General features: G+C 33.6%; 1 protein-coding gene and 1 pseudogene across 1 annotated transcript; one reads left to right on the top strand and one right to left on the bottom strand.

Annotated features, from left to right (window-relative positions):
* Window positions 1-301: 301 nt before the first annotated feature.
* LOC149025398 (putative WRKY transcription factor 40) lies at window positions 302-2,032 on the bottom strand. Its single transcript, XM_089143118.1, has 4 exons — window positions 1,760-2,032; window positions 1,310-1,648; window positions 1,076-1,192; window positions 302-965 (listed from the first exon to the last, which is right to left on the bottom strand). Exons 1-4 carry the CDS (start codon window positions 1,910-1,912, stop codon window positions 588-590), a joined length of 987 nt encoding a protein of 328 aa, XP_088999244.1. The 5' UTR covers window positions 1,913-2,032; the 3' UTR covers window positions 302-587.
* Window positions 2,033-11,157: 9,125 nt separating this feature from the next.
* On the top strand, window positions 11,158-11,750 carry LOC149025397 (histone H3.2-like; annotated as a pseudogene).
* Window positions 11,751-16,830: the final 5,080 nt, after the last annotated feature.

Here is a 16,830-nt window from a genome sequence, read left to right as displayed (position 1 = left end):
ACATTTTTTTTTTTTTTTTTTGGGGGGGGGGGGGGGGGACACAGTTGGAAGTTCATATGCTATACATCATATTCTATGAAAATGGTGTTTGCTATTTCTCTTCTTCTTCTTTCTAGAAGACTTGAGCTCAATAATGAAATCTACATCAAGGTGGTGGCACCCACTGGTAGAGCGACGACTTCTTCTACGACTCTAAAGTGGAGAAGGGTTTCCAGGGTCGGAAGCACCCCAAGCTTGAAGCCACACACAAACTGTGAAAGGGCCTAGGAAAAGGGAGCGAGATGGGGGGGGGGTGCGGGAACGGTTGGAAGTTCATATGTTTTACATCTATTTTATAAAAATGGTTTTCAGGAAAAGAGAATGATTTCTTTATCCAAAAAAACTACTGAAATTTTTGAAGAATCAATGGTTTTATTTTTTTTTAAGAATCAATCGTTAAAGGGAAATGGTAATAAGAATTATTTTTCACTCAAAATTCAAAGCTACGAGAATCCAAAATGTATTTTGCTTCCAACACCCTCTCAAGTTCTATTTACATGCGATTGAAGAAAAACAAGAGTAAAAACAGAACCCCAAAAAAAAATTCTTTATAAATATTTTCCGGCTACAGATTGCTGTGGAGTTCTTCCAGAGAGAGCTGCTGCAAGTGCTGCCGTGAAAGTTGGATCTCTGGACAAAGAAGAAGCCATCTGTTCAATCAAAGACTGCTGAAACGCTGGAGATTTGATGTCCGGGCTTGAGTTTGAATTCTTTGCTTCGTTAACTTCTGGCTGGGTTAGATCAAGCGTTATCGTTGGACCACCTGAACTTGATGAGTTGATGGAAGCCGAGCAGGGGATTGAGCCTAGGGTGGTTACACCATGATTTTGACCCAATGCTGTCTCAGTTCTTGAAGGGTTTGGGTGGTTGTGCTCGCCTTCATATGTTGCTACCAATATGGATCGATCATCTGCACTTCTTTGCACCTGAAGAAAGGGAAACAATAAATCAACTTATATAAGTCAAAAAATCTTAACATAAATTAAGCCATAGCACAAGATCAATGAGTTTGGGTGGATGTGTTTGGCTTATTTACCTTCTTCTTTACAGGGCAGCTTGGTGCGAAGGAACACTTGAAGTAAGCCCTAGGAGATGGGTTATCCCTGGTGACCTTCTGGCCATATTTCCTCCATTGATATCCATCCTTTACTATCTGTAACATCACGAAACCCAGAATCAAAGTCAATTAAGATAGATGGATCTTGTGTTGGTTGAAGATGGTTCTGCTTGAAGAAGGGGGAAGTATGTATGTATATTTGTAAACACTTACGAGGGTAGTCTCAGAAGCACTCGTCCTTACATAGACCCTTGATATCTTTGTTTTCATGTCTTCCTTTAATCTCTTTTGGCATGATTCTTCATCAGTACTGGAGCTGTTCTCAGAATTCTCTTCATTTCTTACTTTAATCAACTCTTCGGCCTTTCTCTTCTGAGGAACGGCAAAGGAATTAATTACAGGAGGAGCAAGCCCTTGTTCGTTCTTCTTGTTCAACAACTCTATCATTTGGCTTCTCAGATTGTTATAATTCTGACAAGTCAAAGACAGCAATTCGGTTAACTTCTTGTTTTCTTCATTCACACGATTCAACTTCTCTACTAACAAACCCGCCTGTTCAACAAAAGAAACAGATTTAGATATAAGAGAAGATCGATCGATCTCAACATAATCAGGAAAAGAAAAAATCGTATCTGGTAGTGAATTCATATCAGGCTTAATTACCTCTTCATTTGGAGAGGGTTTAGTGGTCATGGGCTTAACAAGCTCAGTTTGAAACTCCTCCTCCCGATTGAGAAAGATCCCACGATGAGAATTGAGATTGATGTCGAAACTGGTAGTAGAGGAATTACGAAGCTCTAACCAACTTGAGTCCATGGCCTTGGCCGCCGGAGTAGAACAAGTCTTAACTTGTGGTCACTTCAGGCAGCAGAGATGAAATGGAGTTATTGAAGAGCAAAATTGAGAAGAGAAGCAGCACTCTGTGTGAAGACCGGGTAGCTAATATGTATATATAGAGGGAAAAGAAACAGAAGGAAGGAAAGTGGGAGGAAATAGCCTAAGAGGTGGTGGTGGACATCAGCTTTGAACGTCAGCTTCGAGGAGGAGACAATTTTGTCATCAAAGCACGGCAGTGCGGTTGGCTTTGGCTTGTTCACTAATACTCTCTCTCTCTCTCTCTCTCTCTTTTGCCTTGAACAAATTGGAAGATGACATGAGAGGTGATGTATTCCTATTTTCTATAAATGATAAATTATTATGGACCCAGGAGAGGAAGTCCTCAAGTCTCTTCTCACGTCGGTTGAAATTATTCAATTTCAAAGCTTGTTCAAGTTTCAAAGTCAAGCCAACCCTGTAAAGCAAAGTACCCCCTTCAAGAATTCCTGTTTCCTACTTGTATCTGTCTCTGTGTTCATCTTTCTTACTTTCTATCCATAACACCTCTTTCTTATCTGTCCCTCTGTAGGTCTGGACGGTTGGATTTAAACTGTGCGGCCGACTTAATTAGGACATGACTTTCTTAACCTTCACGTTTTCAACTCTTTTTCATCCCCTTTCTAATTCATGCATTTATCAGACACCCAAACCATAATATTGACTTTTTTCTATAATTAAATATTAATTTAAAAGTACGTTTGTCCAATTCAATATCTTTTAGGAAAAGAAAATTTTATTGCAAAAGGGAGTCAATACAACTACGTTGTTTTTTTTCTTTTTTAGGTAAACTACGATTATGGTTATTCATGAAGAGATACTTTGGCCATTTACTTGGAGAAAAATCATCTGTTTTGCACAACAGTGCACATTTATGCCAAATAACTAGCTAGATTGATTTTAAATTTGAAAGTCCAAAATAGTCTTATAATTTCTTTACTTTCTCAACTATTTATTTAAAATAAATGTTTATTGCTGTCAATTATTTGTCAACAGAGAGTTGTGCACATCATATGATGTTTTTCCTTCAATTGGTTATCTACCCAAATGATCGACTTGACCCAGGTATTGACAATTAAATTGAATGACTTGAATTTAAAATTTTAATTGGTATTAAACACAAAGGCATGTGGCCTATGATTTTGTTCGGGTTCAGTGCAATAAAAGTGTTGAATCGTTATTCAATAAGACATTGTGGGCCATCTGATCGAAATCTTTGCTAAAATTTTCAACGGTCGAGATTTTAAACGTTCGATCCAAAAACCTAAATTATGCTAAACCAAAGCAAAATCCCTATTGCCAAATAATGGGCTCGCATACTCATTAAGGTGGTATAGCTATAATGAATGAACACACCACTAATAGAAATAAAAGTACTCGAATCCTTTTATGATAGGCAAGTCATAAATTTTTCTTTTTCTTTTTCTTTTTCTTTTTCTTTTCTTTTTCTTTTATCGGGTAAATGGCAAATCTTAAAATTGAAGTGTACAGGACATTGAATTACAAGCTATATATGAATGAATTAATTAAATATTAAAAGAAATAATTGACGTATTTGACAATGACAAATACCTCTTAATAAAAAAAACACGGATTCATCTTCTAATTGCGTATTAATTTAATCTTGCGAAAACTAAGTTTGGACTGATGTGGAATTTGAAATTTGTTATTACATTTTATCACGTGTTAGATATTGGGTAGGTGAGGAGTCGCTCTAGAAAGTTTTACCACCGTCATGGTTCAGTCCATGCTGTATATATATTTGTTTCATTAATTAATCTTTCCCAAACGTTGACTTCTGAAAGTCAAAACCAAAGATTACGAGGACACGGTTTTGGATCACGAGTTGGAGGCTCCAACTGGGGCATGTGGTTAGCCAGGTGGGTGGGTACACGCCCGATTAATGTGAATGCCCAACGTTCAACTAATCTGGACTTTGTAAAAATTTAAATTTGTTTGTACAAAAATCACAATCAAGAATTCAAGATGTGTTTGTTGACCGACATGGGAAGGAAAGTCCGATAATTCATTCATGGGCGTGCTTCATTTTCCTTTACTCTTCTCCGGCTATAATCTCTTTTTGAAATTTGAATCATTACGGTGACTTGAATGGCGGCCAATGGAGAAAATTATTATGGGAAGAAAAAAAACTTAAAATTATTTATATTAATTGGGGATAAGGTACCAAGATGTTTGGAATACTTAATAAATTATGATTGGATATCATAGGATATGATAGGATATAATATGATAACATAGAGCACTCTTAGGAAATGCAGTGGAAATTTCACTACGTGATGGAGGACTCTGCATGTAATTAATTTCAATCTTATTCCCCAGAAGTAATAAATGTTCATTCACATTGATTCGTTGGTCCCGTGCTGATCCAGCGGCCTATGATATCCGATTGTGTGTCAAGTGTGTAATAATATGAGTGGACTCAATAGTCACTAAGTCCTTTAGATTATAAAGGGTAGTTACAAATTACAATAGGGCAGGGGATTAAACATTGGGGAGGTGAATAATAAGTTTGGATTACCTCCCCATCAGGTGGGGTTTGAATCCTCTGCGGCCAACATAATAGCGGCCATCTAGCGGCATGTCATTAGAGAGTGCCACGTATTGTCTAATAATTCCTAACGGTTGGATGATAAAAGGTTCTTGAACCGGTTTATCTGTTTGGTTCATTGATTGAACCGAACGCTGAATGAACCTATTTTCACTCAGTCTCTGTTGGTCTTTCTCCTTCACGTCATCCCTAACGCTGAACGGCGGGACCTGCACTTGTTTGTTACTCATTCCAGGTGGTGTCTGTAAAGGAGGAAAATTAGAAAGGTAGCAGTGATACTGACATGGTGATAAAATAAATGGGAAAAACGGCCCACAGGTGGTGGGTTAAATCCAGGTGAAACGAACTTCAAATGGTGCGACCAAATTCACGAGAGAATTCGACTGCTTTCGCCACTCTCGTTGGTCCCTCCCCTTGTCCCCTCCCCTTGCGCCTATCATTCTTCATCTCATCAGTCCTTCCTCTGTTTCCTTATGGTCCTCTCATTTGTATTCAGAGCTATGTCGTTTTGAACCTTTATGCTTGTATAGATCATCAGTCAACGTGTTAATTTACCCCTTTTGTTACCAATTGTAATTAGTTTCAGGTTTGGGAATTCGTATCGATCCTGCAAGCTGCTGCCGTTTGGGGTGGGCGCCGGAAGGAGAAGACAGACACGGGTGAGTGGGATAGGGTTCATTCCCGTTCAGTTCAATCATTGAACCAAACGGATAAACTGGTTCAAGATCCTTTTATCATCCAACGATCATAAATTATTAGAGGACATGTGGCGCTTCCTAATAACATGCCGCTGGATGGCCGCTATTATGTTGGCCGCAGAGGATTCGAACCCCATCAGGTGAGCCTTAAGTTATCGCACATATTGTATGAATTTATGTGGGACCCACTGTTGAATTATTTGATCATATTTTAGTTTAATTACTTCAATAAATTTTTTTTATTAGAACAATTACTTCAATAACTAGTTCAATATAATTATACGAATATATAATTTAAGAAAACAATAAATTCAATTAGTTTAATAATTAAATTTAAAATAAAAATAATCAATTAAATCGTTGTTTTATAAAAAGAAAACAAAAAAAAATATAAAAAATAATTAATAATTAATTCAATATAATGTTAGAAAAAAAAATAATTAGTTTAGTAGTTAAATTGAAAAGGAAAAAATCAATCGGTTCATGCCTTTGTGATTTTCTAAGGTTTTCAAAAAAATAAAAAACAAAAAATAAAAAAAAAGAAGAAGAAGAAGAAAGAGAGAGTGAATACCTGATAATTGTAGAGATGATTTAGGAAAACTCCTACATGCGCTAACTATTTCCAATTTTTCCTAACTAACTAAGCTGTTTGTGAGAGGTGTGAGGAAAGAAGAGAGAAAAAATAGGAAATAAAAAAGAAAACACACAAGAGAATAAATAAAAATAGAAATATGAGATAATAAATAAGGAAATATTTATAGATAATGAATTAGTTTATAATTAAGTTTAAATTTTTTTATTTATTATTTTTTACCAAGGAGAGAATGATATAGACATAATAATCAAGGGATTACAATTTTAATAGTGGAAGAAGTGTCTACCTTGTAACTCTTCACGGACCAATCTATGAAGCTTGTAAGGCAAATCGTTCGTAACCAACCGAATCTCCATAGGCACTGAAATCAAGCTCGCCAAAAGGTCAACGCACCGATTCATATCACGGACTTGGTGAAACACGCGAAATTGAACCAATGAACCTTTCAACTCCCAAATATCCTCAACAACACCCATAACATACGATGGAATCTTGAGATTACCATTCACAATCTGGATAGCATTGAGAGAGTCAGATCGAACCTCCACACCATGGAACCCACTCTGTATTGCTTCTTGAAGCCCAGCTCGGATGCCAAGTAACTCACAAATGAAAATATTGTCCTCCAAAGAACCAACAGCAATAGCAAATATAACATACCCTTCGTGGTCTCTCCCAATTGCCCAGTACCCCCCTTTATCAGCAGCCACCGAACCATCACTGTTAATTGCCAACCATCCCTCTGGGGTCTCAACCAATGATGTACCAATGCTTTGCCGAACACAAAGCTACAACCAATATTCCATTTGTCAAAGAACGCCCTAAAAGTATGGGTTTAATGATAATAGTTGAATAATGATTAAAAATGACATTTATATTTGCCTTATTTTTATCTTACAAATTTATTTTTAATACTAGAGGATCCAATGATAGTATTTCACCCGTGGAATGAGAAAAATAAGAAAAAAAGAATCAAGTTGTTTTAAAAAAATTTGGGGATCCATGCCCTCCAGCCATTACAATAGCATCAAATTAGGTCAATTAAGCTTATCAAAAGCTTGACCCTTACCCTAAATACTCAAGAAGGGCAACCTTGATGTTGAACCTAATCTTATAGCACCAAGTCAAAGCAAGGCAATTAGACATTTAATTATGACATTGATTCTAACCCTAATCACAAAACGATAAAATAATGCATACTTTCATATCAATACCTTACACTCACCAAAAATAACCTACAAGATAGGGTCAAAATAAGTTATATAGGACTAGGTCTAGTCAAATACTTAGTATAGACTTAAATTAAGATTTCCGGAGCTCAATCTTAACATATTCTTAAAATAAGATTCCATTTATTTGAAGAATTTGAAATGGGATGAGAAAAAAATAAAATTATTCATAAAATTTCAAAATCTAGATTATTTAGCACAATGAAGTGAAAAAATGAACAATCAATCTAGTTTAGCACAATGAAGTGAAAAAATGAACAATCAATCTAGTTTTGTGTACTCATATGGCATCTCACTTTTTTTCATCTACTTTTTTTCAAAAGTAACTCTTTTTAAAATAAATTTATGAAGAAAAGGAAAGAAATTATAAAAGTCAAATTCACATTTTCAACATTTTTCACAATTTTTTTCTTTTATTTTATGTTCTCTCACCACCAGTAAGTAGGTCTCATTTATTTATTTTTGTTATCTGTTTTTGTCATCAAAAGGATGTAATTTGTAAATGGACCTCAATCCATTGATGTGATGTTATGACACATGTCACATATCGACAAAAAAATTAAATGATTTATTTTCTTATCAGAAATAAATTGTATATTGATCTTACTAACCACACACCTAAACAAAAGAAAAAATACAAAATAAGAAAAAAGAAAAAACCCTACCCCACTAGTATCTCTGTTAAGAAGAAACAAGAAGATTAGAGAGTCTTTGTTTAGCAGTGATTTCGGTGACTTTGGGTGTTGATCTCTGATCTGCTAAATACTTCCATAATTAGTTCTAATCGGATATTATACAATATCAAATCATGATCATCACGTTGAGATCATTGATTACGACCCAAGCTACAACTATTACCTAACCAGATGCTGAACTCGGTTTCAGGTCAATAACCTACTACATGTGGGGCCTACCGAGTGGACTCAATACAAGACCATGACCATTGACTTCGTCGCCTTTGTATATCTATTATATATATATATGGAATCAATGAGCCGGATCTATAAACCCGGTTTACATTGAAAATGGGTGGTCCAAGTACGTTGTATCACTTGGAGCCGTGTGAGACCCGGCTAAGTGGTTAGTTTATTTCCATCAGACAAACAGATCAAACACAAGTTCGCCACTCGGTGCAGCTAGCTAGCTAGCCCTGATACAATGAACTTAGAACTGATGAACTTGGACTGGACCCCCCCATGCATGGCGGGCTAAAGGCTAATGTCCAAGTTCATCAGCCAAAGAATTTATGCGAAAAAGAAAATGGGTTCGGATATTCCAAAGAACCTGACCGCACACAATTGAATTGCACCAAATGAACAAGAATAAGAGATGCCAATTCTGACCCTACTCTGAATTCACCCGGACTTTAGCTTATATATATATATGGACCAAATCACATGGTGGTGGCTTTGCTTGAAAATTAATTCTTCCTTCAGTGCATGGCATGGTTCAAGGTACCAGCTAAGTTAACGTGTATGTTTCGTCAAGTGAATGTACAACATTTAAGAGTCAACATGCAATATGTCTTGATTTTTATACCATGTGATATAGAAAATCAACCCACAGGCCAGGCCTCTCCATATATGGTATGTTCTTAGATATGCATCATCCATGAATATTGAGATCCAATTCATGTAGCTTCAACGGATAAGGTTTTGACTTTCAATCAAGTCTTAGAATTAATATTTCCAATAAAAGAGATTTGTGAGAATTAATTTGTTCTCACGGAAGACGAGTAGATAATTGGATAATCAAAACCTATTATTACATAAAAAAAATTTTATTTGTTTTAGCCAAAATTTTTTTTTTTGACAAAAGGTCTTTTTATGTGGAGTTTAGGGTTTTTGTTTTAATCAATTTTCATTATCATTTATTTCATTTTTTTGATGTGTTTGTTATCCATCTTAATCTTATTTCTATTTAAAATGATAGAAAAACCCCCAAAGTCTATAATAGTTTTTTTGTCCGTTATAGATTCTTGGTTAAAGACTCATTCTATTCATTTTTACTCAAGTCACTTAAAATATATAAAAATTGATTCTTTTTATGAGAACCGTATTGTTTTTTTTTTTTTTCATTTTATCATGCCAAATCCTAATGATATTTATTCAATTTTCATTATCATTTTTATCGATTTTTTATTTTTGACATATCAAACTTAGTTTTCATTCGATAATTTATTATCAACAAAAGTTGTCAAATTATTTTGCATTTTTTACCCCAAAAAAAAAATTTTTTGACACCAAAAGGGTCCTTACTAAAAACATGCCTCAAGGTTAAATGCATATAGGGAATGATTCTTATGCATTGAATGCATATTTTCAAATTAGAATTACAAAAAAAAAAAAGTGTAAAGCATAGTTCGGCCTTATATTATATAATATCACATCTTAATATATAAAATTGCCTCTCTCTTCGCCCCCCCTCCCCAAAAAAAAAAAAAAAAAAAAAAAAACAAGAGTATAAAGCATATCTTTGAACATAAAATCAATCTACAAGGCATTAATCAAATTTGATTTTTCCTGTTCAGTTTTTTAATATCAACATGTTTTAGATATACATGATGCGTAGCTTCTAGATCACTGTAGTTGATTTTTTTTTTATTAAATTACGAATATTAATATATTTTTTTAATTTAATTTAATTATTGAAACATTTTTCCCAAACAATAACTGAGTTAGATTTTGTGAATAAAAACAGAGTTTCTAGAAAACCAAAAGTTTTTCTTTTACGCGTAAAAATTGTTTTTCTTTATCATAGAAGCAAGCATGGCTTTAGGTATTGAGATAATGTGTTTAATAATATAAAAAGTATTGATGCTGAGGTTTGAATGAGATTAAAAATAAAATTTTCCATTTTAGGAAATTTAAGGATAAAGTATTTGATATTATTGATTTTTTTTATTTTATTTTGATAAAGATATTATTGATATTTATCATACGAATCCATCATATTGATTTTGAAAATGACTGATACCTTCCCCATTTTTCCTTTTTTTGGGTAAATGACTCAGACCTTCCCCATATGAAATGATAATATTATATATATGAAAATTATTGTTTAAAGATTTTCTAGGCGGCGATGAAAGGAACTTGTCCATGGGCCCAGACAAAGTCAGTCCACACGGTTTAGAGTAGTGGGCTGTGGTCCACTTGAGAGATGGGCCCATTCCAAAGTCTTCCAGAATCCGCGGAGACTTCCTTGACAAGACTCGCACACACACATAAAAAACAAACTCCACACGGATTTGATAATTATTGAATTGACCGCCCATACCCTTTTTACCGGAAAAGTCAAGTAGAATATTAAATCCATCAAACGCGGAACCGTGATGACGTCATGCATCTAGTCACCGATGGGTCGGGTTGCTTTTCCGACATCTGGTTTGCCCCAATATCAGAACAATAGCTTATGAAGTAATGACACGTGTTGTAGTGGTGATGCACTCATCTGACGTCAGCAATCATCACGTAAAATGGTGACGAATGGAGGTGCCGACATCATCTTTGGTGCGTACGTATGGAAACAAAAATCAATTTGTCACGTTGCTTTCATGTAGTTATTTATAGGACGATCAAGTCTCATATGAGACTTGAAGCTTAATTTATCATGTTCCTTGAAATTGCACCTGTGTCATGCTAGTCTTTGTGTAATTTTCTACAAGAATATAGGAGGATAGTTCACACTTTTGTAAAATCTTGATGTCTTTTGAAATCTTCAAGATATGTTAGTCGATCTACTTGTTTTGTTTTCTTCATTCACGGTGGGAGTAACAAAATATAGTTTGTAAATATTTTTTGTATCATTTATGTTATTGGATTTCTTTTAACTATTTTCTCCGTTTCAAATGATGTTCTCATGAAAAGTAGTATTACTGTAGCTCTCAGTAGATAATCAAAGTTTGGGAGAAAAAAATGACTCATGCATAAATTGATTCAATAATGTGTAATCATGTCATCATCAAAAGTTATATATCATTCTACATTTTTGAAGAATTTTATGAAATGACAACGATACGATCTACCTCCATTCAATAAACTTATGGATTTTTGTTCGTGGTTGAGCGGATATCCATCCACGCAGTGTTAGAACTCGACATGTGGCCTGAGAAAAATGAATGGTTTGAATTCATTGAATAGATTTTCTATATAAAATGTTTTGCCTATTACAATTATTCGTCTCTTAGATTTTTATATTACAACCGGAAACCACCAATGAGGTCCTCTATGCATCCTTGCCGCTGCCTCCGTTGCCGCAACAAATAGGACAAAGCAAATCACAAGAAAATCGACGGGAGGAAAGGCTCCTTGCAAGCAGCTCCCAAATCAACCTCGGCAACCGGAGATGTGAAGAAACCTCATTGATTTAGGCTTGGAACAGTGGCTCTTCGAGAGTTTAGAAAGTAGAAAAAGAGCACAGAACCGTTGATTAGAATATTACCCTTCCAGCGTCTTGTACGTGAGATCGCTTAGGACATCAAGACCGATCTCTGATTCTAGAGTTGTGTTGTTTCTACTCTAGAGAAGCTGCTGAGGCTTATCTTGTGGGTCTCTTTCAGGATACCAATCTTTGTGCTATTCATGCAAAGAGGGTTACTATTATGCCTAAGGATATCCAGTTGGCTCGTAGGATTCATGGCGAAATGGCTCAGTTGTGGGTGATTGTTGCTTCTTTGTTTCTTGGGCTTTGATGGATGATGTAAATTTGTGGGCTTTAGTTGTTGAAATAGTGGTTATGGGTTTCTTGTTTCTAGGTTTTGTAATGGTAAAACATGGTGAAGCGAAAAAAATGATCAAAGGGTTTGGTTTTCTTCGATTTGTAACACATCCTTGAAAAAATGAATATTTGAAGGTTGATTAATTGCTAAATGGGTGAGATTCTCTCATGTCGCAAAGAGATTGAGATTTGTGATCCCATTATCACAACCACGGTGGGACACCATGGGGGCTGCAATCACCAGCAGCACCAATGCTGCACCAATAGAGGTAGCGACAAGGATGCATAGAGGAGCCCATCAGTTTCCAATGAAGCTAAGGTCAATGTTGGAGGGGTTAATTAGAGGAGTTTGTATAGCTAGATGAGGTTTAGGATTTTGTTTTCACCGGGGTGAATGGAAATTATTTTTGTAAATTTAGAAAATCTAAGGGATGAATACTTGTTATATGCAAAACATTTTAAATATAAAAATCTATTCAATGAATCCAAACCATTCATTTTTCTCAAGCCACGTGCCCGAGTCCTGATGCCTATGCGGATGGATATCCGGACAACCGCGAATAAAAATTCATAAACTTATAGCATTAACGAAGAAGAAAAAGTAATGTTACAACTTATTCGAAACTTTAAGAGTGTTAAGGAAGAAAAGTAATCTCTTTATACCAAATATTGCCAATTGGAAGTAAGAAAAAAGCTTGCCTAATATAGTGAACATCAACCATTCCAAGTCTTATTGACTATCAACAAAACAAAACCCAAGGTCATGCATATTGTCTAGATATTTATTTGAAGTAATGGCATAAAAAAAGGTTCAATAAGTAAATAATCTCGTTTTGAAACATTTGCATGTTACACCTTTTTTTTTTTCTTCCTTCTTTCCTTCATTTATTATATATATTTAAATTCCTCATTGAAACTACCAAGCTGCTAACAGTCTTTTTTTTTTTCTTCTTCTTTTGGGTGGGGGTGGGGTGGGGTGGGGTGGGGTGGGGGGGGGGAGGGGGCAACATGTATATATATAAAGTCATCAATAGGTGGGATTAAAAACGTGTATCCAATAATAAATAGTTTCTTAGATAAATGCTTATGACACAAGTTTCGAAAGAATGTGCATTTACTTTTTTAGGTGGAAACACAAAATTAAGAATAAAATGCGTTTTGATGAGTCTAAAGGGCATCTTACGGTCTAAGAATGTGACGAAGAGCCGGTTTCCCTCATTACAGAATAATGTAAAGTGCAATAAAATTTCCTAAAGTCTTTTAAAATTTAAGAATACAATAAAACAAATAGTTAAGCATTAAAAATGAAAGGAAAAGTTATTGGTCAAAATCTTAGAGTTTGTACCACACAAAAATTAACCCAATAGCTAAAAACAAAAAATTTAAAATTTTACTGGATAAATTGATGGTAAACGTGTAATCATGTCACCGTCATAAGTCATCATTCTACATATTTTTGAAGAATTTTATGAAATGACAATGATCCGATCTACCTCTATTCAATAAACTTATAACATTAATAGAGGAGAAAATGTTTGCCTAATATGCTATCAAGCATTCAAAAAATTTTAGTGAAAAAATGCACTTGAAAAGTTTTAGTGAGAAGTAAAAGCTTGCCTAACATACCATTAGGCATTCAAAGTCTTATTAACTATCAACAAGAAATCCAAGGTCATGTATTCCATCTAGATAATTATTACAAATAATGCCATTAAAAAAAGGTAGAATAAATATATAATCTTGTTGTAAAACATTTCATATTGTGCCCTTTTTTTAAACTTGATTTATTATATAGATTGATTTCTCATTGGGACCACCAAGAAAGTTTTTAAAAAAAAAATGCCAAGAAGAATCAGCAGTTGATGGTTTCAAGGGAATGTATATAAAATCGTCAATAGGTGGATCGAAACTGCATATCTAGTAATAATTAGTTTCTTGGATAAATGCTTACGATCGTATAAGTTTCGAAAGAATATGCACGTTTATTTTTTTGGTGGAAACACATAAAAAATAAGAATAAAATACCTTTTGGCTTTTGATGACTCTAAAGTGCATTTTATACCTATTCACACGTTTATTTTTTATTTTTTAATTTCATAAAAGATTAAATAAAAAAAATATATGATGAAATGTCCAAAGAATGTGTCAAAGAACCTAGTTTCCCCATAAAAGAATAATGTAAAGTACTATAAAATTTTCTAAAGTCTTTTAAATTATAAAAATACAATAATGAACACTTAAGAATTTAAAATGAAAAGAAAAATTATACGACAAAATTTTGGAGTTCTTAGCACATAAAAATAAAATCTAATAGATAAAACAAAAAATTTAAAATCCATTTCATTGTAGCATTATCATGGTGAATTATGCATTACTTAGTATGATTTATGTTTAAATTGACGGTGATGTGATATTAGGTCATTATTAAAAGTTATCATTCTTCATATTTTTTAAGACTTTTATAAAATGCTAATGATCCCATTTATTTCTATTCAGTTAATTTGTAGCATTAAAAAAGAAGGAAAGATTTCTACCAAAAATATATATATAATATTATAAAAATTTTTGAAACTTTTGAAGTGTTGAAGTGTTAAGAAGAAAAGTGATCTCTTTATTTTAAAAATTCCCACTTGGAAAATTCGAGCGTAGAAAAACCTTGTTTAATATAATGAAAATTTTTCAAAACTACCATCAAACATTCGTAGTCTTATTGGTTACAAACAAGAAATCCAAGGTCATGCATTATGTCTAGATACTTATAAAAAGTAATTTTCAAGAATAGAAAACCTATATGTTACTCCATTATGAGAAAATAATATTAAGTAAGCTTGAGTTAAAGAAAAAGTAAAATAAGTAAATAATTTTACTTTGAAAATTTTGCATATGACAGTCTCTTTTTCCTCTCAACTTATTATATAAGTTGATTTCCTATTGAAACTACTAAGAAGGTTTAAGATTTTGTTTTTTTTTTTGGTAAGAAAAAGGTCTAAGATTAAAATGCCAAGAAGAGTTAGCTGCTGATGACTAGGGCAAATATATATGTAAAGTCATCAATAGGTGGATCAGCATCCAATAATAAATAGTTTCTTGCATAAATGCTTACAACAATATAAGTTTCGGAAAAGTGTACATTTATTCTTTAGGTGGAAACACAAAAAATAAGAACAAAATATCTTTTGATTAGTCTAAAGTGCATCTTACATTATTTCAGATGTGTATTTCTATTATTTTCTTCATAAAAGATTGAATACAAAAATATATATGATGAAATGATCTGAGGATGCGTCCGAGAGACTGCTTTTCTCATAAAAAAAATAATGTAAAATGCTATACGATTTCCTAAAGTCTTCTAAAATTCATGAATATAATAAATCAGGCACTTAAAAATTAAAAATGAAAAGATAATAGGAAAAGAAAAGTATAGGTTGAAATGTTAGAGAGTTCCTTTGAAAAAGAAAAGAAAAATTAGAGATCTTAAAGACACAAAAATAAACTTAATAGAATAAAAACAAAAATTTAATTACAACCCATTTCATAGTAGCATTATCATAGCGAATTAAAAAAAATTACTTGCTGTTGAATGGAGTTTCTATTAGTTTATTAAGACTCCATCACTGTTTCTACTCTCTTCTTCTGGTTCTTCAGTTTCAACACCATGACTTCCAAGCTCTTGCATTTCAATAATTTGATTCTCTACCACTCCTCCACCTCCTTTTATATGATGACTTAAGACTTCGTAGTTATTACACCATGACTTCCAAGGTTTATCTGATTAATTAATCATTTAGTTTATAAACAAAAGACCAATTAATCAATGATGCCGCCAGTAATGTAACCCTAATCACCACCACCACCACCACCTCTCCACCTTAGAAAATATAGGTTTTATAAAGACTCTTTCAAATAAGTCAAGCACTTCCAAATCAAGCGACACAATTAGGTTAAACGTAATTTTACATTTGGTTTGCCGTTCACGTCTTCCTTGTTTGCATTGCTTGGAGACTAATGAGCTTGTCGGACCTGGTGTAAGCAGCAAGCCAAGCTCTCTCCCTCTTTTTATTTTCTGGTCAAAGATTTTGGATTTTTAATTAAGCCTTTTTTTTTTTTTAAAGACTAATAAGATGATATTTTGGCCAAGTTCACTTGAACCTTACGACCACAGCAAATAAAGAAGCTGGTTTTGGTAGCAAAACCATTATATAAATAGATTAACAGAGATCAAGAAAGATATCCGTTGCGTAATCCAAGAATATATATATAAGCGGTTTTTCAAAGCATGAACTTGGACGGAAACTACATCAAGATGCATCTACTACTAAGCTTTAGCACAAGAACCAGATTCCCTAACTCGAGGTTCAACCCAGTATTATTATTCTTCAGAAACTATGACTTGGAAAGCTTCTCTTCCTTCATCAGAAAACCAAAAAGGAGAAAAAACCTGGAAGGAGACAGCAACTACCCTACACCTTAAACAAATGAAGGGAGATCAGCAGCCAAATATAGACAAATCTACAAAATAAAGCCCTGACAACCAGCATTATTTTCTTGGTTTCTTCTCCCCTATAGATCAATATTTTGTTTGCTTTATCTTTATCTAATATGTTTTCACAACATGCATTGCATAATTGGCTGATTCGATCTTTTAACAATGATTTTAAAAGTTTTCTACTGTAAATTTGAGCATTTTCTTTTTACCCAAAAAAAAATCATGTTTGAATTAAGGAGGTAAGATAATGCATGTTTCAAGCTCATAATTTAGTGGTCTCAGTCAAATGTAGTAGGAAGCAAACCTTTGAAAATGATGATGTAACCATTAAAGTTGATCAGTCATAACGACCAACATCTCTCAGTGAATGTTTCACGGGTTCGACTTTTCTTGTTCTATACGTCATAGTCCCCCTAATATAAAGCTATGAATTCCCAAAAAAAAAACAGAAGAAAAAAATAATAATGTATCTTCTAGTTTTTTTTTGCTAGTGTTTAACTTCTTTCAAAAGATTATATTTATAACACAATGACTTTCAATTTCCAAATACTCACTTTAAAAAGGGTCA

Source organism: Hakea prostrata, chromosome 2, assembly GCF_041222555.1.
Source record: "Hakea prostrata isolate BN-2017 chromosome 2, UWA_Hpros_2, whole genome shotgun sequence".
Lineage (NCBI taxonomy): Eukaryota > Viridiplantae > Streptophyta > Magnoliopsida > Proteales > Proteaceae > Hakea > Hakea prostrata.
This window is presented reverse-complemented; position numbering and strand designations above follow the sequence as displayed.

What these genes read in the sequence shown, in the direction of transcription:
- LOC149025398 (XM_089143118.1), bottom strand. Translation starts at nt 1,912, where the DNA reads ATGGACTCAAGTTGGTTAGAGCTTCGTAATTCCTCTACTACCAGTTTC. An exon ending in AACCCTCTCCAAATGAAGAG is followed by an intron (nt 1,649 to 1,759) that starts GTAATTAAGCCT and finishes TTTGTTGAACAG; the next exon opens with GCGGGTTTGTTAGTAGAGAA. An exon ending in GCTGCCCTGTAAAGAAGAAG is followed by an intron (nt 966 to 1,075) that starts GTAAATAAGCCA and finishes CCCTTTCTTCAG; the next exon opens with GTGCAAAGAAGTGCAGATGA.